This window comes from Vitis vinifera, chromosome 7, assembly GCF_030704535.1.
Source record: "Vitis vinifera cultivar Pinot Noir 40024 chromosome 7, ASM3070453v1".
Classification (NCBI taxonomy): Eukaryota; Viridiplantae; Streptophyta; class Magnoliopsida; order Vitales; family Vitaceae; genus Vitis; species Vitis vinifera.
The window spans coordinates 27936512-27963822 of NC_081811.1; the positions used below are offsets into that span (position 1 = coordinate 27936512).

Below are 27311 nucleotides of genomic sequence, written 5' to 3' on the forward strand. Positions count from 1 at the left end.
ACCATAATTTTCAAGCCAGGCTTGAGTGATCATTTTCCTTTGAAAAAAGAAAAACTTAGAAACTGAGACCCTGATTGGATTAGACTCTGAGTCAAAAAGGGGTAGGGTAATTTTAATAAATTGCTTCCATATATGAATTAGAAAATAAATATTGTTCTCCTAAACTAAATCATAGTAAGAGGGAAAAAATACAAAAAAAAAAATCATAAATAAGAAAAAAGAGAAGACGTGAGAATTGGGTGAAGTCAAAGATATAGCTGGAAATGTTCTCAATTTTTAGTATTGTTTGCGTGTTGGATGTGGCTGGGACCTAAGGAGAATGATTAGGACTCGACACCAGCTATGTAATCAGCGAGAGCTGGAAATTAGTTGAGTTGTAGCCTCTCGCTCTCTCTGTGGACCCACCCTCCAACCTTTTTCTATTCTAAAACAATGTTCATGGAAGTTGATCCCTCAATGATCAAGATGGAGATTTGCCTTCACCTCCTGTCAAATGAAAATTTAATACCCAAAACCAAAACCAAATGTCTTGTTTGTTAGAAGGGTATGTTTCTTTAACTGCAAATTTCCATAATTTCATGAATTGGACATTCAAATTGTCTCTTATATTGAATGCTAGAGCCATGGGAGGGATACGGATTGAGAGATACTGGCCTTCCTAACTTGGGAATTTTGCAAACCACAGAGGTAGATTTATCTCAGATTTAATCAAGTGATGTGCGTGTAGAATAAAGGTGTGTGTGACCCACAAGGTCCACTTGTGAGTTGTGACTAGGTGATAGCTGTGTCTCTATACCAACATTTTGTTCCATTATGGGAACAAAATTAGAAATTATATTCCATCTCTGTTGTCTAGGGTTTTTGACCTAAAAGAGATGCCTTGAGTCCTTGACCTTCATACGAAGAAAAATAAAGCTCAACAACCACCGACACCCAGTAATTATCACGACTACATCAGCTTCAGAGGCTAACCGAGTTTAATCCAGCTGGGGGAAATTTCTAAAATTTGACCTGATCCTAGAAATTACAGGAAAGAAAAAAAAAAAAAAAACATACCCAAGATTTTGATCTGATCTGATGCATCAACAACATATAGTTTTGCCAACGAGTTTGGAATCCCAGATGGCTGAAAGGACATGCCTAGGTGACCTTTCTTTTCTTATCAGGCTTCATGTAGTTTTGCTAATGTGTTTGTTACCCTCTCAGGGTTTGCAAGCCAAACACGGACCTAATAACCTGGAAAGTCTTCTTTTTTAATCTGGGTTTTGCTGGTTCAATAAAATCCACACTAAAAGCAATGACATTGTTAGAAAATAAACAATTTCAACTATGTTGGACACCATGATAACAGAGGTTTCTGCAGAAATTTGATTTTATTGAAACATGCAAACTGAACAAAACCCAGGCAGTTCCTGGAGAGGAACGGGCTACATAAGAAAGGAAGCCGAACTTATTCAGAGGGTTACAGACAAGCTACTCAAAATCAGACAAAAAATGCAACTATTGCTTACAAAGCTTTCAAGTTAAGTGTCACAAAAGGGAATGTTTGCCCTGGGGTACGGGTCTGAAGGCTGTATTGTTTGTATAAAGCTTCTACATCAATGAATTTAGTATCAGAAGGAAAATTCCATACCAATTGAGGAACTGGCTTGGAGAAGCAAAATATGGTACTTTAAGTGAGGCTAACAGAAGTAGCATATGACTGAAGCAGGGTTAGAGCTTGCTCTGCGATAGCCCTGTTCCGCGCTTGCTTCACCCAATCAACAATAATTTCCGCTGCTTCACTGCCTCTAACACCATCTTCAAGAGCATCTGCTGCTTCCACAAGCTGTCCTTGGGCCAAGTAGCTCTCAACTCTATTTATGACAGATTCAATGCCATCACCAGACTGGTCACCTTGCTTAACCTAAAAAAGTGTCGAAGGCAAACTTTAAAGAGTACTCAAATGAACGACTTTTTTTTGCAGATCACATTTGTGATTTTAAATGAAGGTAGATCTAGCATATAAATACCTTCAACCGAGATGCAACATTAGCTAATGAATGCGCCAATATGCCACCACCTCCGGGTGGGATTAGGCTGAAGTGCCGCAGTGTTGCTTTCAGGTCATCAAACTGCAAGGAGAATTGAGGGTAGATGAATAGTCATTTATCTAATTCAGGTTTTTGAATTGGTATCTAAGGGAAATTTGAGAGTATTCTGTCTAAGATCATAGCAAAATATAACATGTCAAGCATCATCCAGGTGGACCAACTTCAGAAAAGCTTGAAGATTCAATGATAAGCACTGCACTCATTTTAGCTACAGGATAGTGCTGGGTCTCACAGAGTTCAGGCATTAGAGACAAGGTGAACAAGAACCATAGATATTTGAGGATAGTTCAAAGCATTTGAAATATGTACATTCATAACGCAGGGGGCAAAGGAGAGAAGAATATTTAACATGCTACAATAAAACGATGCATCATGAACTTCATCATCTTGGTAAATGCAACTGACATACAGAGGAAGCTCACAAAAACCCCAGATCCATGCTGCAGCAAATGGAAAAAGGAGCTTTCTCCAGTGGAGGCTTTGGTGGTGTGTTTTATAAAGGATTGGATAAGGGGAAGGAAGAATGGAATGACAAACTTCCTACAGCAGAGGCAGTTCTTTTATGGATATTCAAACTTACTTCAATTACCCTTTGCAGATGATTTCCCTACATAATGGGGATCAAGTGCCTCCAAGCAAAAACTTTTGCCTGTCTGTGAGATCCCACATGTTTGACCAGTGGTCCCATGTACATTCAGAAAGTCATTATGGGGAGAACGTTTACTGGCTAGTGCAAAACACAACAAAAATAATAAACCAACTGGCTTGTCATCAACAATTCTTGAAATTAAATATGAGTAGATGGCTTTGTAAAAAGCTAGTTGAATTTGCAACTTATATGCAAAATGAAAACTTTGTCTGAAATGAGTAGACGGCTTCCTCAAAAGCTTGAAGTAGCAACATGAAAAATGAACATTTTTGTCTCAAAGATAAAGTTGCTATTTATATTTACCATCTGCATGAGTACATTAATTAAAGCATTATAACATCCTTAATCAACATATTAACGTAGCACAACTACTACATATAAATGGTGCCACATAGATATTAGAACTCCACAAACTGATAATCAAATAGCCATCAGATCGCCGTTAGTGGCATTGATTCTGTCCGCCGATTTGGCAGAAAGTACTGCACTTTATGTTATTTGTTGTTAATTAACAGAGTATGATGGTTCAATAAAGATGTAACAAAAAGAAGAAACACAAGCTGCTGATACTAAGCAAACAATGAACAATGTGCATAATTATTAACAATGGAACCCACAAAAAAACTCACCTTCTGATTCAATTGCAATACGGTATCTGTTCCATGATTTCGTGTTTCTTCGGGAAGCGATGACAGGACCAAAGCCAAAAGAGAATCTTTATCAATGCCATCAAGATATTTGTGCAAAACCACAATTTCTGTCTGAATTGGCAGACCTTTAGACAGTGCATCCTCTAGTGCAAGTGCTCCCTACAAAACGCTTATATCCATTATGCTATAACAGATAGGATTTTGATTAGCAAGCTAGAAAATATCTGACAAATTAAGGCTTTTTTTTAGTTCATTGATTGAAACCTCAATTTATTTTATCTGCAAAATGTCCCAAAAAAAGCATTATTAAACGGAACAAAAATCTCACCAAAGCAAGCTTGTGTACAGAGTGAGTCTGACGAGCCTCTTCAGATCGAGCGTAGAATGCCATGCACAAAGCATCTATCTACAAAGCAAGAACCGAAACTATTTAAAATCTGATTGATGACTTCAACATTGTTGAAAGCTTGATAGGTGAAATAAAAAAGCAGAAAAAGGATGATATATGTGGGCTGTAAAAAATATTGGCGATCAAGAGTTTATCAAACACATTTTTTAACATCAAGCAAGGTTCTGAATCTCATTAAATTTCAGCACTTATTAGCAGATCTTTAAGTTTTGCAAAGTGAATAAAGATTGCATCATCAGTGGCGGTTGCAAATGGCAATAGATCTCTCACTGCTACCCTTTCTCCTCTCCCTTCACTCTCCTTGCATCAGAAGTAAATGTTGAATTTAAGATAATACAAGCAATTTTTCCAGTGACTTGAATCAACAAAATTCTAGTATGATTATTTATACATTTAACCTGAGTTGTAAGAGTATTTCTTAAAACTCAAGGCCATCTTAATAAATATTTGGGACAAAAGGTGGAAGTATCAACTCTCCTCTGTCTATCTTCCTCTATTTCAACTCTACAAACCTAAAAACTAACTACTTTATATCAAAGCATGAACCTAGCAACAGTTTGGCTATGACCAGCCCCCATTTGGGCTGCCTTCCCTGACAAAGTCAGTTGTTGACATCTTCAGTGACCAAGGAAAGCAACAATACTACAGCATTTCTTTTGATAAGCTTCTTGCCCTCAACAGATTTGTTCTGGAGGCAGTTTTTGCAGTTTAGTTTAGATAGGCATAGCCCTTTCTCTTAAACATGATGACTGTCTCAGCCTAATTATCCACACAGAGGAACCATGTATCTATTTGTGATTATGAGATCAAATCAGACACCATACATGAAGATTCGCTTCTGCAATTTTTTCTATGTGGGATGCCTTCTCACTTGCAATTGCTGCAGCCAACTCAGCTTTTGCTAACTCCAGTGCTTTCTTCAGCTCCAACTCTGATTCGCGTTCCTGAGACCACCACAGATCAGCAATTTGAAATTATAGATTTCAAATGCTAAGCTATGTAGGAAAGGTTTCAGACAAAATGGAACAAACTGACAACCTTCTGTTCAAGTTCAGTCTTAAGTTTCTCTTCCGCTTTTTCTTGAAGTGACTTGATAGTGGCAGCTAATTTTGCTCTTTCTTGGTTTAGTTCCTGAAATGTAGGCAAAAAAACATTCCAGCATTGGCTTAGAGTAGGTCAGTTAATAACCAATACCATATATCAAAGGTACACGTCACACAGAATCATTTCAGCTCACTTAATCATGAACACAATCACACCTTAAGAGACTAAAAGAAGTCTAGAAAAACGAATCCAGGTTCAACACCAAAAGAACTATTCCACACACACCCCCCCACAAAAAAAAATAGATGTTTACCTATAAAAGAAAAGGAGTTAGAGAAAGAAGAAGAATATCCAACAGTAGCAACATAGATTTCAGGGTTTCCTACTTAGAAGCATAAAACATGAAGTAGAATTTGTTTAAGCCCATGTCCCTATAAAATTTTTTTTCCATCTGCTGATTTCCGAATAGGCCTAGCCAGGAAAAGAGAAGGGGATAGAGTAACCTTCATGAAAGATACAAGGAATCAAATCGAATCAAATTAGTTCAAGAGAAAAACAATACATGCAAAATAGCATTAGATGCAGCTTGAACTGAACTCGCAATAATAGTACCCTGTCATCTAGTAAGACAAGAGCTGACAAATAGAAAGTGGAACATGAGAGTCAAACACAAGAAGAGATAATATGAAAAATACAATTAGTAAAAGGGTAAAGGTTGATGCAAGCCTACAACCTTTTCCAACATTGCTGCCTCCTCTGCATACATAAGCTCCTTCACCCTTGCATCCTTTAATTCCTTCTCATACTTTTCCTGCAGAAAGAAAATTAGAGACCATAATGCAGGAAATAGCCGATTACAAGTCAGAAAATCATGACTTGAAAATTTAAGTAATCTATGCTGATAATTCAGCATCAGCACAAACCTTCATTATTCTCTTTTGCTCAGAAAAAGCATGAGCATCTAACTCAGCTTGCCTTTTTTCAGCAGCATGAATGGCTTGTAAGAAATCAAGAACCAACTTTCCATCATTGGATATGTACGCACCATTTAAATCCTCAATTGTGCTAACTGAAGCCTATAAGTTCATTAAGAACAAATTATGATGGGTATAACAAGGAATTAAAAAAAATTCGCATAACAATAAGAATCTGCACGAATTAGTCATTAATGAATGCATATTATATGGTACAAGTTTATTCCAAAAAACCACCTCTTTTTCTTTGGAAAAATGCTTGTCACCACCAATACCCTGTCCATTTGAGGAAGCTGCAGTGGTTTGATCACCCTTATCAGTCAGATAATATGCGTCAACAAGAGAACCTGGTGGTTCTAGATCTTTACCTGGTCCATCCTGCAATATAGTGTCACTGAATACAGCTTCAAACATATTTCATATAAATCAAACTTACAAAGATAAATTATTTCTTAATGTTCTAAAAGCAATAGTGCACAAATCCATGCATTCTGTTGATGCACTTTTTCCAGTTTTGCCCCTCTTTTGGGTAGTAATAGCATTTTTTTTTCTAGTTCCAAATTAAAAGTGTTACTGGTCCATTTCCACCACAAACAAACATTCCTAGAGATTAATGTAAATTAGTAATCTTGCGTTTAGCTCGCCCTGCCTCCACATGGTATAACCAAATGAACAGAGTTTAGGCAACAAGGTCTTCAATGGAAATGTCAGGAGGCAGCATTTAAAACACTTTTCCTCCAGAGGTCCGCATCATTGAGAAAGAGAAGAACCATACAGCACTTAAAACTTCTAAATCACTACACCCACATCTAAAATCTTTCAAGAAAACACATACAAATCCCAAAGGAACAATCATTATCAACATAAATTTAGATTACTCCGATGAAAAGTAAAAAGTGATGAGCAAACACACTTGTACCTTAGTAATGCCCACAGTATCCATATTACTTTTCTCAGGAACTGTGTTATCCAGGATGGTTTTTGATATAGTTGGAACTCCATGATTCTGTTCCATACTAGGTATTGCTTCTTGGTCTTTCATGTCAATATTTCCTTCAGATGATGTCCCAGAATCCGTAATTTGATCATTGGATGCCGTGCTGATGTGAGGATATGGAGGCAAGTCTTTCTCTTGGATGGGGACTGCACTTTCTTCAGGTGTCAAATCTGCAATATCCTTTACTGGAAACTGGTTCTTGACCTTCTTTTCTCTCAAATCTTCAACATGAGGAAAATCTGAACGAGGCTCAGTCTTATGCTCGACATTAGAACTCGATTCATTAGGATCTTCACTGTCGGGCAAACCTGCTCTCTCTCTTAAGTCAGAAACACCAGTCTCGTGACTATCTCCACTCTTGGGCACAGGTACAACCAGTGAGTCAACAACACCAGTCTCTTCACTCTTGAGCACAGGTACTTCCACTCCCAAGTCAACAACACCAGTCCTAGTAGGTTCCGATGAACTATGCGGCTCTTTAACAATAATTTGGTCTAAATAGCCAGTTTGGTAAGCCGTCATGACAGCAGCACCAATGACAACACCACCAACAATAAATTTTGACATAAAACTCCCTGAATTAGATGGCTTGCCTGTTGAACCAGAGCCCTGAGATGTATTTTGCTGAGATGCAGCAGAGAATTCCTTTCTGGAAGAAAAAAATGGAGGTATCTGCTGCAAATATGATAATCATGGAAATATGAGTTGAATTCTTAGCATTAATATTGACAAATAACATCTCACCATCTACTTAAGGGTGAGGAATCTATGATAAATACACTCTTTACATTATCCATTCCTGGAATGATATGTTTGAATTCAAAGAAATGAAACAGTCAACTAGGAGTTGATTGAAATCCAAATGCCTAGATGTTTGTTAAACTATAAATGGTAGGATAATCAATTTTAGGGATGACACTAACCCTTTTGAACATTCATTCCACTATGACAACTGACAGTGCCAACTACCAGGCCATGGGGCAGAAACCCCAATTCTAATGATGTCCCAAGAGCGGTAAACCCATGCCAAACGGTAAATTCCTCCTGCAAGGGAAAATGTTCGCCCTTCTAAGACATTAAATTGAACACCCTAGCCCAAACAGCAGATACACAAGCTTCACATCCATCTGGTGATACTAAGGTGCCTTAACTTGACACCTATGTACATTAACTACAAGGCCTATGATGCTCTAAACAAGCATGGACTTGATAATGGAGGTCAGAAAAAGCAGTGTGAATCGAGGTGACATAAAAGTCATCAGTCTACAACTATCTAAATGTTTGGCCGTTGGATTTGAACAGAAACCAACTTTTCAACTGTCACCTGCTTTAACTGTATCAGTATTCCAAATGTACAATAAAATCCAACAACAACGTCATCACAAACACTGAATGAATTGCATTAGCCCTAATCTTCGTATATAAAATAAAACGTATAAACACCTTGTGTCACAACCTGAATGGATTGGAAAAACCCAACAGCAGCAAGAGAAAATTTCTATGATTCCAAAAATACCCATTCTTCAATAAAACAATACACCAACACAATAATTTTCACCAACTGAAAATGAAGTTACAACCAATCAACAAAACCATAAAACATGCCTGAGAAGTAATCCGCCTTGGAACCCTAGCATAGTATTTGCGGGACGATATCTCCAAAACGGACCTGAAATAACAACAAAATGCGAATCTTAATTACTCAAATTTGAACTTCAACAGTGCGGCCAAGGTTGTAATGCAACCCTAGGGAATAAATGCAGAATAATCGAACTGTTCTACAGAAAGATGCAGCAAACCCTAATTGCAAACCAAGAACAGAAAATACAAACGCAGAAATTGCTGTTTCTTACCTCCGTAACATGGTCGCGATTGTTTGAAAGATCGAGAAATCGAACAAAGGGAGATCAGCTGTCCAAGAGAGAGAGAGGGGTCTGAGGTAGAAGTCTGGTTTTCTTGTAGAAATTCTTGAGAGACACTGAAAACGAGTTTCAGGCGCTCATTTCGGGCTCCTTCTTCTTGCGAGGAATCGATTCTTAATTTATTTGTCTATTCCGATTAATATAATTCGGTTAAAATTACAAAAATAGCTTTGTAATTTATTTATTTATATTTATTAGTATATTCAATTTGATACAGTTTTATATTGATTTATTAGTAATTCGATTTTAGTAAATTTTCTTCTATTTATTTTTCAAATTTACTAAAATCGATAAAGATTTAATTTTGTATGATAGGTTTCCATTTATTAATAAATAAGTATTTATTAATTTAGAGAAAGTATTATATTTCTATTACAATATTTGTAAATAAAAAAAATATACTTGAGGTGGCATATCTTTTGCAAAAGACCAACGATGAGATTGAGTTGAATATAGCTATCAATTTTATTTAAAAAAAAAAAAAACATCATCTTATACCTTTGATGAGATTATGAGTTTAATATATTCATCAAATATTTCATTATAGAATTAGATATATATTTAAGGGTATTATTAATGGGCATTTGTTTTTATTAAATTTTATGATAAGAATAATATCTTGTTTTTCCAAAACTCTTTTATTTGGGAAGTGGTTTCAAAAAAAAGTTGTGACTAACGTATTCTTAACGGATATCTGCTAAAAGGAATGCATGGAGGAATAGTCGAAGTTGTGAAGCTCGAGTTGAATTATTAGCATTAATATCGACAAATAAAATTTCAACATCTACTTAAAGTAATGAATAACATAAAACACATACTCACGGTTTTGAGCCATTTGGAGCCAAATGCTTCCAGTCAAAAACTTCATAGAAATTCTCTATTTTCCAAAGCCCAGCAGCATGTGCTGAAGGGCGAGGAAGCTATGATAAATAGACTCTTTACATTACCCATTCCTAGAATGATATGTTTGAATTGAAAGAGATGAAACAGCTAACTAGGAATTCGTTGAAATCCAAATGCCTAAATGTTTGTTAAACCACAAATGGCAAGACAATCGATTTTATCTACATATTTCTAACCAAACAATTTCGGGTGATGGGAGTTGGTTTGTGACGGAGAGGAACAGTCCTACTTGTCTAATTAACAAGACAATCGATTTTATCTACATATTTCTAACCAAACAATTTCGGGTGATGGGAGTTGGTTTGTGACGGAGAGGAACAGTCCTACTTGTCTAATTAACAATAAATGCTATCACTGGCTTGTCAAATGGACAATCCTAGTTAACCAAATCAAAGCCACCGCCACCACATCAAAATCGAAGACGCTGCTTTACATATGCATCATTTTCAAATGCTTAAATACATGTAGCGATTAATTAGCCAGAACAAAGCATTCTATATTCACTTCTTACGAGAGTCAGCAGGAAATATTCAGAAAGTGTGATTGGTGTTGTTTAGGGATCACACCAACCCTTTCGAACATTCATTCCGTTATGACGACTGACACTGCCAACTACCAGGCCATGGGGCAGAAGCCCTCATTCTAATGATGTCCCAAGAGGTAAACCCATGCCAAAATGTTCGCCCTTCTAAGAAAAAGCGTTTTTGTAATTTTAATTTTCTATTTATAAACCAAGAACCGATTAGCGGCCCGCAGCGTGCGCCTGAAACTCTTGCAGTAGGAAGTTATTCTATAAACGACTTTAATTGCATATTTAAGAAATAATAAAGAAAAGAAAATTTGAAAAGTTAGTTAATATTATCTTATGAATTTAATTGCATTATTAATTTATATTTCAAATCCTTAAAGATTTATAAAAAATAATAATATATTATATGTTTAATTTAGTAATGATGAGAAGATTTTATTGCAAAATTAGATTATTTATTTATGGAGCATTTATTTTACCAAGTTTTGATGATAATAATATTTTCTTTATAAAATTATGAATTTGTTTGGTGATTGTTTTCGATAATTGTTATTTAAAATAAAAAAGAGGAAAACACATTTTGTAATTAAAAAATTATTTTTTATTTTTTGTTTTAAAAACATAAAATGTAGTGTTTTCTAGTATTATTGTTTCCATTTATTTTTTTTATAATTGTTTTTAAAAATAATTATATAAATATGTGTAATAATAATAAAAAATACTAAATATTTAAATTATTTTTAGAATAGAACAGACTTTTATTGTACAAAAATGTCATAAAACAGTTTTCTAAAATTATTTTTAAAAATTGTTTTTGAGAATTGATTTTTAAAATAGTTACGAAAGAGGGTCTAAAACTTTGATTTCCGCTGGGGCTGGGGCCGGGGCCGGGGGTGGCTGGCGGGCCCGAAATAGACCTACGGGTGGGTTGGACCGGCCGAATGCCGAAGCGACTGAGCAAGACACAGCAACATATAAAAGGGCAAGAACGGGATCACTCGGAGTATCGTCTGCAAAATGGGTCACAACAAAGCTAGACGCTTCAAAGGCCACCAATCCCACAGAGGCCAAAGCAGTAGATTCCAAGAACCTCTAAGGTAATTTCAATTAGAAGCACTTCTTCGTCCTAATTCAATCACTCAAGCGGCGTTTCGTTTCCCCTTTGCCTTTTTTCAAAACCATGAAAAGCGCTTCCAAAACGTTTATCAGACAGTATCTCACTGGTCTATGTGTTTGGGCAGGGAATACGACTCTCTCCCAACCGATCAAGGTATTAAAATTTGGTTATTTCAGTTTGTGCGTTCTGGCTGTTTGATGAATTGCGTCAGTGGCAATGGGTTTTAATTTTTGTGCTGTTGCAGCTGAAGAAGAGGAGCTTTCTGTTCCGAAAGTTCAGCTTGCTATGTGGGTATGTGTTTTTTTTTTGTTCATATTTATTTATTTATAATAAATTTAGTATATATTATAAAGACAAAGGATGGAAAGGAAAAACTAAGAGGCGAAAATAGAAGTTGGTATTGATAATCGTGCTGATTCTGTTTGTTAATTAAATTAGAATCCATATCGTGAAGTATTGTGTTTGATCATTGGGATTGGGGCTGGGCAAGAGCATTAATGTTGTTTCTATGCATGACAATATATCCACCATATTCTTTTATTGTTTTTTTAAAGCTGACCTAGAGAGTGTTTTGTGGAGAGAATTAATTTGTGTTTCATGTAAGGTTGAGAAGTAGAAATGCAAAATTTTGTTTTCCACAATTGCGGCAATGAAACTAACTTGGTGCCCTTTTGTTGGCTTAGGATTTTGGACAATGTGATGCAAAAAGGTGCACAGGACGCAAACTTTCAAGATTCGGCCTGCTGAAAGAAAGTATCCGTTTGGTTCAGATTTTAGACTTTTGATTTCTTAACCTCTTTCTGCATGCGTTCTCTTGGAATTGTATTTTGTTTTTGTATCTGTCTCTCCATGCATTCCCTAGGTTGGTGTCTATTTATTTCATAACTGGCAGTTGTTTTTGCATGATCAATGTATTATGTTTTGTGTGGTGGATTCTGAATTAAGTTATTGGAAATGGTGGAACGAACTGGAGAATGGCTTGAGAAAAAGTAGAGCCAATATAGAGTATGCATTTTTTTTACCCTGTTTTTGATGAGAAATGGAAAGTTGTTGAGATGGGAAGAAGTGCAAAATTATAGTAGCTTCTGAAAATTTTCTGGTCTTAGAAGTCGGTTGCAATGCTAGTTCATTGCTCTAGAAAGATAAAAGGCCTCTTTTTGATGGTTGGAATATGTACATTAATAAGTTCTTCTTCATTACATAGACCAAGGAAAAGCCTCTTGACCCTCTGCTGTGAGGTTCCCTAACCAAAGACTTTGGACGTGAATGTTGACATGCTTATATCATCAAAATATCTTTGTCATCAAGCTAATGTGCAGTTCAGCATGTTTGGTTTAGTAGTCATTGACTAGTTAATCAAGTACCAAGTTTGATTAATAGTACCATAGGGCAATTATTTATTAACTTAACTGGATCCATTGGTTTTTGTTTTGCTTTTTAAAATTACTAAGGTTCTCTTACATGGAGATGCATTTATTTTAGCAAAGCATTGAACTGAAACTTTATGCCTTTAATCATCTTCAACATCCAGAAAATATTGACAACTGAGCAATTTCATGCAGGAGTTGCGGGTGACTAGTGGCTTTGGTGGCATTGCTTTGAGGTATATATAGCCAAATAAATATAATCATCAGCATGTGATGTTTGTGGTAGAACTTCCATCCATCTTTGGACAATGTAATATTTAACATTCAAATAGAGAGATCTATATCATGTTTAAACATCAGCTTGGTTTTCCAGCATATAACCGAGGAAAGATGAATAACTTTACTTCCATCAGTTGGCTAGTTGCTATCTGCCATGCCATGACACCCACCTTCACCCCTAGAGCTCTGAAACTTGTATAGATCTGCTTGTCCTCTCATTTTGGCTAAAAGGAATGTATTGAGGAATAGTTGAACTGTTGAAGGGGCCTATTTCTGTCAATATTTAGGCAACATTGGCTTGTGGGGCTAGCTGATTGCTGGTCTATGCTGTTACAGTTATCTATACAAAATCGAGGTAGTGCCTGTCGTTCCCATTACCAGATAGCCTATAGCCCTCAAATTAACTTAAATTGTTCATAGGATTCCTTATGTGCAAGTTGTGTGCATACCATTGCACATCCGCATGCATTTATACACGCATACTTGGCCATACATAATTCTTCATATTCCTTTATTTATTCACTTTATATCCTTGTCTGTAGTCCTGTTGGGAATCAATGTGTCTCAAAAGAAGATTATATCTTAATAAAGAGAAAAGGATTAGCAGTTGTGGATTGTTCGTGGGCACGCTTGAGTGATGTTCCTTTCACAAAGCTGCGATGTGCTGCTCCTCGCCTCCGTATGACCTTCAAACAATAGACTTATATTGAATGTTACATTTTACACATGTACATTTGTTTTATATGCATTTCTTGGATTTAATGCATATATCTGTGTATATTTCTCATATTATATTATATTAATATAGTGGATATATTTTGTTTATTGTCTCTATGCATATAGATAGGCTTTGACTCATTTAAGAATCTTATCAGTTTGCCTCTATCTTATCAGTTCTAAATTTATAATTGCTGACTTACAGGAGATCCATTAAATATTTCCATCGTTTGCTTGCTCTTACTTTGTTACTATAAATCTGTGAACAGTTTCTGGAATATTGCAAATCTATTTTGTTTATTGTATCTATAGATATAGATAGGTGTCATCTCATTTTGTCAGAATCCGATTGTATTGGCACTGCTGTATTGGTTCTAAACTATAATTTTGGCTTACAGGAGATCATTTTAATTTTTGCATCTTTTGATTGCTCTTATTTGTCACCACAAGTTTGTCAATAGTTTCTGGAATATTGTCAGAATCTCACTACATTCTTATTAGCATTTCACCATATTTTCTTTGAATGTTAGGGACCTAGGGTTTTGGTCAGGTTTTTCAAGGAGTCCACTTGTATAACCAAATCTTGAAAACATCATTAGAGTCAATTGGAATATAGACAGTTTTAAATAGCAGAGAAACACTAGTTTTCACTCATCCAACATCATGAATTGTCTTTTTTTTTTTTTCAATAGGTAAATAAGAGCTTGTATTAGAAACGTCTAGAAGTGGTGAAAACAGTACACATGAAGTATACAAACAAACGCCCATCCAACATCATGAAAATTGATAAGATGTAGTCCTTCCTACCTACCTATCCTTAAAGATTCTATGCACTTCCGTTTGGTATGTTGGGGAGAAGTCACCATTTTTTTAATGCTAATAGATGGTGATTGATGCAGTTAGTTTTGCAGTGGGCCAATTCATTAACATACTAAAGCAATAGCCTATACTAGCTGGTAGCTTATTTAGGTTCCCTCACAAAATCTAGGATGGACAAATAGTTGTTGTCTTGTTTAAATGATTTAAAATGCAATCTAGAATTGCCTATTAAGAGCTACGGGACTTTATTTTTTATTTTTTATTTTCCATAACTGAAATTATGGTTTGGATTTATTTTTACTCAAATGGATTTGTCCATGGATTCTTATGCATAACCTGCAAGAAAAAGATCTTATAAATTTTTTGTTTTAGTAATGTTGGTTATATTGTGTGGATGCATAGTATGATTCTGAGTAGATGTTGCAAGCAATATAATTTGATGTCATCACAATCAATTGAAACTCTTTAGGCACCAGATACCTGTTCCTGTATATTTGTAATCCATGTGATATGGTAATGTACCACCGAGGTTTGATATGCTGCGAAGAGGCTAGTTGTGTTCTTTAGTTTCCAGGGGAAACCAATTGGTTTTATCCATTCATCTGTTTGCCTTTGATCTAGAAGAAATATTAGGTGGAAATTACCATATATTGGGCCTACGCTGAATCTTTAATGTTCTTGTGCCAAACATCTTAATATTCCATTTAGAACTGATAGTTGCCATCTTTCATGGATGTAAGTATGTGCTACCTTCATCAAGTTTGATAATTTCCTTTTTTCCTTATTTTAAATTAAAGCACTGCTCTCATTCTCACCATTGAACTGGAATAGGGGGTGAAAAGGGGAAATTGTGTGGGATGCAAAACTAGAGTTGTGGTTTATAAAATACATGGAAAGCATAATGTCGAAAAGAATGTGAATTGGAATAAGAAATTTACAGGAAAATTTAATGAAGAACTTCGGGTTAAACCATTATGGCCACTAAAGAAGTCACAAAGAAAACCAAATAATGAACTTAATGGAATAGTTAAAAAAGAAAAAAAACAAATGTGAGAATTTCGTTTGGGAAATTATAGAAAAATGGTCTGATATACCTAAGAAAATTGAGAAATTTATGGCAAAACATGTTTGTCATGAGTTTTCCAAGCATTTCTTGAATTCTAAGGTTTTTTTGAAACATTTTTAACAAAATTTTTAAGTCCATCAAAGGATTCCTGTGAATTTTTCAAAGGAGTTTTGTCTAGCATTAAGGAAATGCATTTGGTGAGACTTGTCCACCTGAAACTAAACTTTCCTGCAAGTATATTATATTGATTCTCTCATCATGTTTGGCCAACTCTGATATTAAATCATTAACTTTATACTTGACTTAGAGTAATGTGCTCACCTGTGATCTCAGAATGGAATTGTCACATTCCTTTTGTTTATCTTAGAGCATGTCTTCATAATAGAAAATTGTGTGGAATTGCAGTACCATGGCTGGTGGCAGCAAACCCAGTAAATTATGGTCGACCATGTGAGCTCTCTTGTGTGGAAGCATTATCTGCAGCTTTATTTATATGGTACCAGTATTCTTGACTTTTCATGTTTCATCTATTCGAATGCTTATGCTATTCCTATTAGATGGTTTGTGATCATTGTAATCACTATCTTGCATAGTGCATTAACCTATATTTACTGTTTTAATGATAATATTATTTGGCAAATCATGGAACTTCCTTTCCTCAATCATACATCTATGATGCATATGTGATGCATAACATTCTTCTTATCAAGTGATGGGTGTGAATGAAGAAGTTAACAATCAGGCTAAATTTCCCTGGTTGGATATGAATTTCAATTTTAGAGTTGCAATAAGGATTCTGGTTCACCTTGCAAATTAGCAGGGTTTTTGCTGGAACAGCCACTTCTTCACTATGCAAATCCTTACTTGCATGACAGCATAAGAACGAGTCTTCATGGATGGCATCTAGGTTTACCTTCACATTTATTTTATTTTATTTTTGGGATCGGTATTGGATATGGGCTCAGAAGGATGAAGTTTGCAACCTGGCTGAGATACTTTCCGGCATACATATCTAGCAGCAACCCTAATTTAAAAATCTCTTCACAATAGGAATTCTATTCCCTATTTTATGTATCCTTTCTTGTCAACTTGAACCTGTTATACCACCAGATCATAAATGACACAAGCTGCTGTGAAATGGTGGTTTCTATCCCAACAGAGTGAGGCTAGCTTTTAAATGGCTGGCTCTACCCATCTTCATGCTCAGGATCAGCTTGTGTTTGTAGTTGATAATGTTTATGATTACCAGGTTGTGCTAGTTCATTTAGCTTTCGTCAATTTGTTAACCTTCTTGAGGGATGTACCCTTGCATACTCTTCACTGGCAGTGTATTGCTCCGTCATTCTTCTGGCACACAGTTGGTCTCACCAACATTTATGTTATAGACTTACATGTGTAGCTTGTGCACTATAAATTATGTCTCTCATCTAATATAGCAGTTTCCATCATTTGTTTCAACAGTGGGGAAGAGGAAACTGCAAATTTGTTGCTAGGCAAGTTCAAATGGGGCCATGCTTTCTTGTCTCTCAACAGGTAATTTCTAACTTCTATATTCATAGAGAAAAGTTCAAAAACCATATGCATTATTGATGCTGGGTTCCCTAGAACCTGAAACATCAACTGCATATATGATTTGTATTAAAATGTGCATGTGCATTATGTAGATGCATACATTCATACAGAGAGAAGTCTCTGCCATTTCCATAAATCATTTTTAGAATGGAAGTGCTTTGCTATTTCTGCACCATATTTTAGTGGAAAAGCTGGGACAGTTGTTTGTTTGGTTTAAATTTTGATATAGCTGGTCTTCTTATTAAGATCTAATTGGTGGGCCCAATCCCCTTCAAATACGATACTTGGTCCATAACTTGGTTATTTTGTTAGCAGAGCGCCATAATTAACTGCTACGGTACAGGGATTAAAAACTTGAGGACAGATGGGACATTTGGATTTCACATGGAAACAGTATGATTACATCCTGTTCAATAAAAAAGACATGGTTTTTTTTCCCTTCAAGGCACATAATGTCCTCTATAGTGCTATTACAACACTAAAATGGACTCACTGCAAAATAATTGAGCCATCACCAGGAATGATAGCATGGAGTGAGGACAATAAAATTCCTGAATCTTTAAGAATGATGAATAATGAGAAATATACTGGCCAAAGACCGGTTCAGGTGGCAAGAAGTCAGGTTGGAGTGGGATTGGGTAACTTCTATGTTCAATTTCATGTGTCAGAAAAAAAAAAATTATCTATCAAAAAGTAAATAGTGAGTTAGTGAGGAGTATCCGGTGAACATGTCAAACTGAAAAGGAATGTTCTCATATCTGTGGGAGCTCCAAATGCCTAATTACATCATTTTAATTTGCATGTGGTGCATCTACTCTTGCATTAATACAACTCTTGGCATATGCAATCAATGTAGGGAACTCCTGAAGGCATACTCTAAATGCGAAAACGGAGCTGAAATTATATCAGTTCAAAATGCTTGGCTTTCCCAACAAAGGCTACAGGTCCAGAAGGCACTCCCAGATGATGAAGGTACAAGTTCTGAGTTGTCAAGAAAATGTCTCTTTATCATAGGACACAACTTGGCCACTTTGTGAGCCCCACCATTTATTACTTACAAATTGGCTTTTTGAAGTGAACTTCATAATTTATAATTTGTTGCATTTTGGTAATTGGGATTCAGGAGCTATCTCAGATGGATCAGTTTATAAACTTAATCAACTAAATATTGTCATCAAACGTGTCTGTTAAATGAATCGTAATCTTCCATTTTACTTTATTAAGGGCCATACTTTCCAATAAACATTAACCCTGAGGGGTAGCTCAGTTGGTCAGGCCTTGGGTTTGCTCCCCAATGGTCACCAGTTCGAGTCCCCTCAGGGCCACTGGAGGTTTACCCGGTCGTTAACTTCAGGACCCCGTGGGATTAGTCGAGGTGCGCGTAAGCTGGCCCGGACATCCACGGTTATCAAAAAAAAAAAAAAAATACTTTCCAATAAACATTGACCAACAATATCTTTTGTAACTTCCTTGATGCTTGTCTAATTTGGGTTTTGCTCATGTTTATGGTTCCTTTAGCATAAATCAGATTGCCATGCTGGTTACTTCCTTTTATTCCTAACTCTGCAATTTTTTGTTTTCACTCTCATCCATCTCAAGATCCCCGTTTCCATCCTATGAATGCTTTGTTTCTTAATGGCCCAAAATCCTGTACCATCAGAAAGGACAGACCCTATAAGATGTAACACTCTTCCCAATTTGATGGTTTACACTGCTACAGAAACCAAAACCACCACCAAAAAATAAGTAATAAACTATCGTCTGTTCTCTGAGCTTGGGGCAGTATTCACTTCAATGTCTACATCTTTATGGTTACTTGAACTGGGGATTGCAAAGGTGTTATTGTTGCTATCTTCTTGTCATTGATCCTGGCTGCTACTAAAGTTCTACAGCTGGCTTTACTAAATCAACTAGTTTATTGCAATCATCAATTCACTTGTCAATCATCCAGTTTATTGCAAAACGTATGATTCATCTTTATGAAAACACTCATGGCTGTGTGTAGATTTAGAATCTCTTATCAATCTCAAATTGTTCCTGCTTTGTGGTGCTGCAGGAGCAGGCGTGTCATCTCAAAATGATGATGAAGGCTCATGCGATGATTCTGAAGACGGGCTTCCACCTCTTGAAAAGAATTTAAATCATCTTAACTTGGAGGAAAGCGATTCTGAAGACGGACTTCCACCTCTTGAAAAGAATTTAAATCATCTGAACTTGGAGAAAGGGGATGAAGAAAGTGAGTAAAATGGCCGTAGAAAACTTTGCTACTCGGTGCAGTTATGAAAATAGTTTTGAATGATCACTGGAAAAGGAAAAGAAAAAAAAAACACCCAGAATTGGTTGAACAGGAAAGTGTTGGACTGATGGGGATGGGTGAAATTGCTGAAAATGCATTTCTGAAATCTGTACCAAACACACTCCTAATATCATGGATTGTCTTATCTTGCTTTCCTGATTTATTGGTTTTCTGTAATGGTGATTTGGATTTTCTTTGCGATGGAATGAGATGGGTTTTTGAATGAAGCATGTAGATTGTTCCAAAAGTGCTTGGTTTTGGTTGTGAAACCTCCATCTTTGCAGATGGGCAGCAGCATTCCTTAGTACTTATTTCACTTACTTTTCAAATATTAGATAATATTAAATAATTAAAAATATATAAATTTAAATTAATTTTAATTACATTTGATTTTTAATTTTATATGATGAAGATAAACTATGAAAAAAAAAAAGTTCTCTTAATTTTTTTTTTGTTTTTTTTATACTTTCCAAAACCTTTTAAAAATTTCAATTTATTTATTTATTTTCTAGGTTCTATTACAATTGAAGGTTTACCTATTAAAATTTATTTTTTAAAAAAACTCTCTCAATTTGAAGGAAAAACATTGCTAATTATGATGAATTTTTGTTTGATTTGAAGATGAGATTATTTTCTATCAAGAAAAAGGAAGAAAAAAAACAAAGAAAAGGCTTCTTTTGGAATGTTTTAAAAAATAATTATATAAATTATTAAAAAATTGTTTTAACTAACTAAATTATGTTTTGAATCAAAAAATGAAAATTAATTTTTGACTTAATTTTTCTGAAAATATTATATATTTTTGTACAATATTAAATTTATAAAGAATTATTTTCTAAATATTTTTAAAAATAATCTAAAAAATTCATTAAAATATTTTTAAAAATGATATATGTTTAAAGTAAATTAAAAAAATAGATTTCAATTAAAAACTGCTTGATGAACGGTTTGAAAACAGGCCAAATTGAGCAGGGTAGTTTGGGTATTTAATGGGTGAATTATAGCATTTTGTAGGCAAAGTTCTCAGGCTCTCTTCATTTTTTCGGAAACCCCACACACCCAAGAAAAAGCAAAACCCTAGAAACCCACTTTCGTGGGTCTCAAAATCGGGAACCAAAATCAGAAGCAGAAAAAAGGAAAACAAACCACAAACGAAAACCCATTTCTTTTTCGTTTCTCGCAGCACATTTTTGTGAACAAGTCATTCAATCTCTGCCGTCTGTGTTTCACATTTCATTTTGGTTTTGTTTTTTATTTTTTGGTTTTCAGGGAGCAGAAACAAGTGGAAGCAGATTTGGGTTTTTTTTGGGACTCTTAATGGTTTCCTTTTCGCATGTCTTGATATGTGTTTATTGATGGTTTGTGTGGCCTCCTTTTTTTTCTCTGATAATGCGTTTTGTGTTCTGAGACTAGGGTTATCGCATCTTCACTTCTTTGCTTTAAGGAAGTGTTGAGTTGTGCGTTTCGGCCTGGCAATTGATTTTCCCTGTGAGTTCTCTTGTCTCTGTTTTTTTTTTTTTTTTGACATGTTTGATTTTTAATTATTTGTTGCATGATTTATGTTGTATTTGGTGGCGAAGGTAATTAGGGTTTTGTTCATTAAAAATCGGGGGCATGAAATCTCCATTATCATGAGGGTTTATTCTGTGCAATTTGATGTGTAAATGAGCTGGGGTTTGGTTCTTATATATTCCTTATACGAAACTCCGTCGTGATGAAACTTTTTCTCATGTCGTTTCTTGCTTGCATGGAAGAAATTTAGTTAATGGTGAATGCTCTGCCTGTGGATAATTTACTGGGTTTTCATGTGGATGACGAAGAAGGGAAAAATTTTTCCAGCAAGTAAAGATCCTGTAAAATCTCTGTAAAAACAAATAGGGCTTGACAGAATATCTACCTTGGCATTATTTTCTGATGGTAGAGATGGAGCATAAACGTTTTTTTGTGTCTATTGAAAGTTGGTTGCTTCATTGGTTACCCATTTTTTTACGCTTTTAGGTTGATGCAGTTGAGCTGTTTATAAGGTCTCTCCTTTTGGCAGTATTTCAACTGGTGAACTTGTTGAGCTTTGGATGTGTGAATTTGTATTTGTCCTGTCATATGCATGTGAGATCATCCCTTTCATGTGTACCAATATTTTTTTTCTTGAGGAAAAGGTGAAAGTCAGATGTAAAATATTTTTTTTCTCCAAACCTTACTTAATATTTTCCTGATGCTTTATGATGAAATACATTTGAGACTAATTTATCATCAATGAGATTTTCTTTTTATTATATACCCAATGGAGCTTTAATTCTGAATTAATATTTCTATTTTCTATTGTATATTGGCGATAGTTTTAAGGGCATGCTTTAAGTGCTCCCTAGTGACAGTGACTCACTTGTCAAGGCATGCACCTCATTGGAGAGGCGTGCCTTGTCTACCTTACTTTCATTTTTTTTAAACACTTTTATTCTTGAAATTTCTATCTTTATATTGAAATTTATATAATTCTATTATTTTTTTATTGAATTCTTCTTTTAAATTTTTTATCGATTGGAATCATATTCCATAAAATTAACATGCATCCTAAGTTGCATTTCACTTCATTCACACATGCGCTTCATTGGGCATTGTGCCTCTAAAACTATGATATTGCCTTTGCTCATGTATGTGTGATGTTTTTATGTATTCACTATTTCTATGCATGTGTATACTTTGCACCTGCATTATTATTTCCTTCTGGGTTTTAGAGGCATTTTTAAGATCAGCATATCGTGGTCCCTTTTTATAATTCTTAATGCTTTATTAAACTGATGTTTGATTTTAGCTTTATTTTAAGTGGCTGATTGTGTATTGTTTCCAACTTTCTGATCAGGGTTTTGAAGGTGGGGTTTTTTAGTTAGGAAAGGAATTTTGTAACGGAAAAGATGTCATCCCCTTATCAAGTTCTTGATAATCGGCCAATTGATCAGTGGAGAGTTACAGAGTTAAAAGAAGAACTCAAGAGACGAAAATTGACGACAAAGGGTTTGAAGGAGGATCTGGTTAAAAGGTTGGATGAAGTACTTCGTAATGAAAGGGAAAATGCCGAGGAGGATGTTGATAATGGTTTTGATCATCCTCCTTCACCTGAAGCCATGGACAAAGCTGCAGAGGAAGCGCTGCTTGTTACGAAAACTGATAATGAACATGTGGTTATTAGTGATTACAGAAACAAGAAAGTGGATGGTGCTACAATTCAGGTTGACATTGATGACAGTGCTGCTGCCTTGGTTCAAAGGAAAGATTTAGAGGAAATAACCGGTGGTACCGATTCTATGGTAGATAAGAAGCAAGATATTCATGCAATTTCTGTCAAAACCAGCACCATGGTTAGTGAGAGTGTGGTATCTGAAAAGGCACAGGGTGGGCAAGGGGAGCAGAACAATGAAACCCAGAAGGAGAGAGGGGCTTCAAAGCCCCAGCCGGAGGAGGATTCAAAGTCTACACATGATGATGTCATGCTCAAGTCTTCTGATCCAAACAACCAGGTATCTGAGGTCAGCCCTGTTTTAGGGTTTCAAGTAAAATCTGATTCTATTTCTACTGATTCTGTGTCAATTAATGAAAAGAATGAACTAAAGGATAACATAATTGCTGATAATGTGAAATTAGACCTAGATGTTATTAAACCTGAGATGGTGGAACCATCATCCAGCAGTGTTGTACCAGATGGTGGCGAAATGCATCCAATGGATGTTGAAGAGCCACATGAGAAAAAAGTACCTGTTGAAGAAACAGATAACAACCATGCTACAAATGCGGACCTGAACAAGAAGAATGATAGTGCAGATATGGGTTCTTCAGAGAAATTGAATTTAGACAGAAGTTCTGGTGATGATTCCATGGAAGAGGATATATTAGAGAGTAAGCAAATTGATTCGAAGTATAATTCTGATGAAGTGGGGGACAGGAGTGAGCAAACTGAAGTGCTTGATGTAAAGGAGGAAGGTCATGTTAATGTTGTGGGCGATGTTCCATCTGCTGACAAGAAAGGGATCCATGTCGAGACTAAGGACAGGCCTGTTGCACCCCCTGAGAAAAGGAAGCTTCAAGGTAAGCTTTGTATTAGAAGGTTTTTACTCCCTAACTTAAATTTGTAAATTTATTAACTGTGGTACTGTGTTTCACCAACATGCTACTATTTTGTTGCTTGTTTTATGAGGAATACTTTTTTATTCATGTGGTTTAATGCATAACAGAATACTTCTGGTCAAGTATTTTAGTTGAAGTCACTTCTGCTAGACTAACTATGGTATACATAAAATAATCTTATATTATAAATTTTAAATGTGTATATCTCATTGTGTTATAACAAGCCATGGATCTGGCTATGAACCCAGGTAATGAAATCAGAGAAGGTTTTGAGACAAAGATTTGTGTGATTTGGCAGTGTGTCTGTGAAGGAGATACTGATTATCAAATTAAATTTATTTGTGTCTATGTTTTGGTTGTGGCTACCTTTGATAAAAGTGTACAAGTCTCAGACTTATAATTGATTGTTATCGTAACCTAAAAATGGAGTCATCAGGAAAATCTGCTAAATTCTCGGTTAGGGAGAATTTGGTATGGTTAAACGTTTTTATACAGTAATTGTAAATCTCTCAAGTTCCTATAAAAAATAAATAATATACAATTCTGTCCACTGTGTTTGAATATGACCTCTTAAAGTGCAAATGTGTTCACCTTTTTTTTCTTTCTTTCTTTCTTTTTTTCTCCTGTTTCCTCTCATATTTTTTCTCAATATGTGACTGCAGCACCTCTTGTTTTCCTCTTGAATTGACTTCGAATCTTCTATTTGTTTGTTGGCAGCCCTGGGTTTGATTATGGGCTGGGCCACATTGTGGACTTGTTTTTAGTCCTTTAGACCTTAGGAATTGGGACAATTAACTAATGGCAGGCTAGAGTTGGGCTGTTTCCTGTTGGTTTCTTTGTAATTGATGAACTGAACTACCTTATTTTTTTAATAGATGGGTAATTGATGATATTACCAATTATGTTGGTGTTTTCTTGATATGTAGGTACCAAGTACATTGCTTACCTATTTGTTGTAGTTATCTTATTTCTTGATCTTACCTTTTTGTTTTGAATCTATAACAAATACTTATTAAATATCAATATAACTTGTTTCTTAAAATATCATTTTTTTTTCTTTTTAATTGCGGTTAAATATTTTAAGAACTGATTTTAAATAGGTATTTTTTTCAATTTGGGTGTTTGTGAATACGGTTGTATATTCTATGATTTTATCACATTTTAGTCCTTTTGAGACTCATCACAAGAAAGTTGTTGCTATTTTGGAACTCTGGCTCTCATCACCAATTAAAGTCTCCTGCCAAGCTGGTTGAAAATTTATTTATTTTTTTAACTGTCACATGGATTGTTATTTAACGCATGCTTATTCAGATGTTTGTACCATATCCTGTAATTACATCTCATTACTAATTGAAATATCAAAAGGAGTGTTTCTGTATTTTACTAATTAATTTTCTTTTACATAAAACTTGGTGCTCTGGTGACTGTTTCCTATATAATGTGTCTTACAGATACAGCAGGTGGGAACATCGAGTCTTCAAAGAGACAACGCAGGTGGAATGCTGAAAGCCTCAAAGTTCCCGAACCACTAAGCTCTAATCTTTCTCCTTCCACAACACCTAAGGATGCTTTTCAGGCTACTACTTTAAAACGAAATTTCTCCAGATCTGATTCTACAGTCAGTGAGGATGCGCCTAAGGAACGTGTTGGTGAGTTGTCATGATTGTTGTAATTGGATTTGAAACACCCAACACAAGTTCCCACAACTATTGTTTTTGCTTCCAAATGGTGTGACACCCCTATTTCTTTTGGCAGTTCCACCATCACCAAAACCTCCTACTAATTCCCTAAGAATTGATCGTTTCCTGCGTCCTTTTACCCTGAAAGCTGTGCAAGAACTCCTAGGAAAAACTGGAAGTGTCACCAGTTTCTGGATGGACCACATAAAAACACACTGCTATGTCTCTGTAAGTATATTCGTTCTCCTACTTTCTCTACAAACAGACATTGGATTAATGCATAAGCCACACACAATACAAGTGTAACTTTTTTTGGCTAATGTTTATTGCATGATTACAGAACAAAATTAGCCCTTGAGGCCTGGTTCAAGTGGTGAGTGGTTGGGTGGGAATTTGGGAGGTTCCAATTTTGGGTGTCAGCAGGGCCCCAAAAAAAAAAAAATCCTATAAAAAAAAGAATAAAATAATAACTGACAACAAAAGTTAAGAAAATGTTGGTGTTAACAGGTTGATGCATGAGTATGTGACACATGGGAATTCATGTTTTAAATGTGGTCAAAGCTTTAGTGATGGAGTTTGATATTTTCATTCATTTTTGGTGTGATTGCCAGACAAATGGGCATGAAAAGATGTTCTACTTTTGACGATTAAAATTTTATCATTTAGAAGCCATAAGGCTCCGATTAAACTGATTCTTATGTGCCTATGTTGCTTAGTTGATGTTGATTTCCCATGTCTTGGAAAGTAGAACAACTTAAACAAGATTTAGAGCCCGTTTGATAGTGATTTTAGGAAGCGTTTTTAACCTTTCTAATACTTGAAATTTTTTATCATTCAAGTATTACAAAGATTAGAAATGTTTTCTAAAATCACTGTCGAAAATACTCTTAAAATTCTTTTAGTAGTGATTTTAGGAAGTGTTTATAGTCTTTCTGCACTTGAAAATTTTTATCTTTCTAATCTTAGAAAGACTAGAAACACTTTTTAGAATTACTATCAAATGCACTTCTAGTTGTTCGTAAATTCTCTATTAGAGCATGAGAAATACTGTGTGGGATTGTGCCAAACGCACATGGATTGATTGTTTATATGCAGCATGCTTTTTGAATGCATGGTAATGTGAGTCAAATTCGCTAATCCATTGTTTTATATATTCTCATGATGCAGTATGCATCAGTGGAGGAAGCCATGGAGACACGAAATGCAGTATATAACCTACAATGGCCTTCAAATGGAGGACGCCTCCTGGTGGCTGAATTTGTTGACCCTCAAGAAGTCAAAATGCGGGTGGAGGCTCCTCAGGCTCCGGCTGCTCCTGTCAATGTTGGTCCTACTGTTCCTCCTTCACCACCTGCCAAGCAGCCTCAGCCTCCCCCTCGTAAGCAGGTTACACGGCAGCAGCTTCCACCCCCACCCCCTCTTCCACCTCCACCACCTTTGTCAAACCCACCCCAAACTAGGGAGCGGCTTCCTCTTCCACCTCCACCTCCACTACCTGAAAAAGTTGACCCTCCCATCGTAACACTGGATGATCTATTTCAGAAAACTAAAGCAACTCCTCGAATCTACTACCTACCCTTGTCTGAAGAACAAGTTGCTGCAAAACTTAAGGCACAGGGCAAAAACACAAAGCAGTAGGGATCTGGCTGCAATTTATACAAGGCTGCTATTCTGTTATCTAATGGGTCACCTGTCTGTAAGATAATGGTAAGAAAGTATCACATAATTGCATCTTTGCAGGTCTGCAGGTGTTGCTTGTGGGAAGGAAGGAGGATCCGGTCGGATGATGACAGCATTTTGGGTTTTCCGAAGATTGCTTTCTTTGGGGTAGTAGAGGCTGAGTTTGATTTTGAACTTAAGAACCCTTAAAACTGAGAGCGTTCTTTGTGCGTGGATCAATGCAACCTTGGTCTAATCTTTATTTTCATATGAACCCAGAATTAGACTTCCATAAACCGTGGGTGATGTTTTCTTATGAATCTCATTAATAGGTTAAAGTTAACATAAACACTGAGGAGTCTAAGCCATGGATTCTGTGAATTGTTAGTGCCAAGGCAGTCAAATTATTGCGGTATTGGGTATTGGCATCGACTTCAACCTGGTGCCATGAGAT

General features: G+C 35.7%; 3 protein-coding genes across 5 annotated transcripts; 2 read left to right on the forward strand and 1 right to left on the reverse strand.

Moving 5' to 3' along the window:
• Nucleotides 1-1354: 1354 nt before the first annotated feature.
• Nucleotides 1355-8867, reverse strand: LOC100242349 (MICOS complex subunit MIC60, mitochondrial). Of its 2 annotated transcripts, none has more exons than XM_010654537.3 (12): nt 8670-8867; nt 8422-8485; nt 6739-7491; nt 6057-6197; nt 5769-5921; nt 5579-5656; nt 4840-4932; nt 4626-4745; nt 3721-3798; nt 3372-3551; nt 2013-2114; nt 1355-1906 (listed from the first exon to the last, which is right to left on the reverse strand). In XM_010654537.3, exons 1-12 carry the CDS (start codon nt 8678-8680, stop codon nt 1673-1675), a joined length of 2007 nt encoding a protein of 668 aa, XP_010652839.1. In that variant the 5' UTR covers nt 8681-8867; the 3' UTR covers nt 1355-1672. The 2 variants fall into 2 exon arrangements, with proteins under 2 accessions (XP_010652839.1, XP_010652840.1); XM_010654538.3 differs by having other exon boundaries at nt 6739-7488; nt 8670-8864.
• A 2133-nt stretch (nt 8868-11000) lies between these two features.
• On the forward strand, nt 11001-19630 carry LOC100247485 (uncharacterized). The gene is made up of 10 exons (XM_010654539.3): nt 11001-11267; nt 11412-11440; nt 11532-11578; nt 11971-12036; nt 12850-12890; nt 13476-13612; nt 15941-16031; nt 16997-17068; nt 17964-18079; nt 19164-19630. The coding sequence occupies exons 1-10, from the start codon at nt 11188-11190 to the stop codon at nt 19349-19351; spliced, it is 867 nt and encodes a 288-aa protein (XP_010652841.1). The 5' UTR covers nt 11001-11187; the 3' UTR covers nt 19352-19630.
• Nucleotides 19631-20416: 786 nt separating this feature from the next.
• On the forward strand, nt 20417-27153 carry LOC100252593 (uncharacterized). 2 transcript variants are annotated; one of them, XM_002276709.5, is made up of 6 exons: nt 20417-20891; nt 22261-23480; nt 24971-25168; nt 25275-25426; nt 26366-26832; nt 26939-27153. In XM_002276709.5, exons 2-6 carry the CDS (start codon nt 22313-22315, stop codon nt 27027-27029), a joined length of 2076 nt encoding a protein of 691 aa, XP_002276745.2. In that variant the 5' UTR covers nt 20417-20891; nt 22261-22312; the 3' UTR covers nt 27030-27153. The 2 variants fall into 2 exon arrangements, with proteins under 2 accessions (XP_002276745.2, XP_010652843.1); XM_010654541.3 differs by having other exon boundaries at nt 26366-27153.
• Nucleotides 27154-27311: the final 158 nt, after the last annotated feature.

Coding starts and splice junctions, on each gene's coding strand:
- LOC100247485 (XM_010654539.3), top strand. CDS start 11,188: ATGGGTCACAACAAAGCTAGACGCTTCAAAGGCCACCAATCCCACAGA. Junction 11,268..11,411: donor AGATTCCAAGAACCTCTAAG/GTAATTTCAATT, acceptor GTGTTTGGGCAG/GGAATACGACTCTCTCCCAA. Junction 17,069..17,963: donor GCTTTCTTGTCTCTCAACAG/GTAATTTCTAAC, acceptor CAATCAATGTAG/GGAACTCCTGAAGGCATACT.
- LOC100252593 (XM_002276709.5), top strand. CDS start 22,313: ATGTCATCCCCTTATCAAGTTCTTGATAATCGGCCAATTGATCAGTGG. Junction 25,169..25,274: donor TGCGCCTAAGGAACGTGTTG/GTGAGTTGTCAT, acceptor TTCTTTTGGCAG/TTCCACCATCACCAAAACCT. Junction 25,427..26,365: donor AAACACACTGCTATGTCTCT/GTAAGTATATTC, acceptor CTCATGATGCAG/TATGCATCAGTGGAGGAAGC.
- LOC100242349 (XM_010654537.3), bottom strand. Junction 6,198..6,738: donor ATACTGTGGGCATTACTAAG/GTACAAGTGTGT, acceptor ACTATATTGCAG/GATGGACCAGGTAAAGATCT. Junction 2,115..3,371: donor TATTGCAATTGAATCAGAAG/GTGAGTTTTTTT, acceptor TTCTCCTTGCAG/TTTGATGACCTGAAAGCAAC.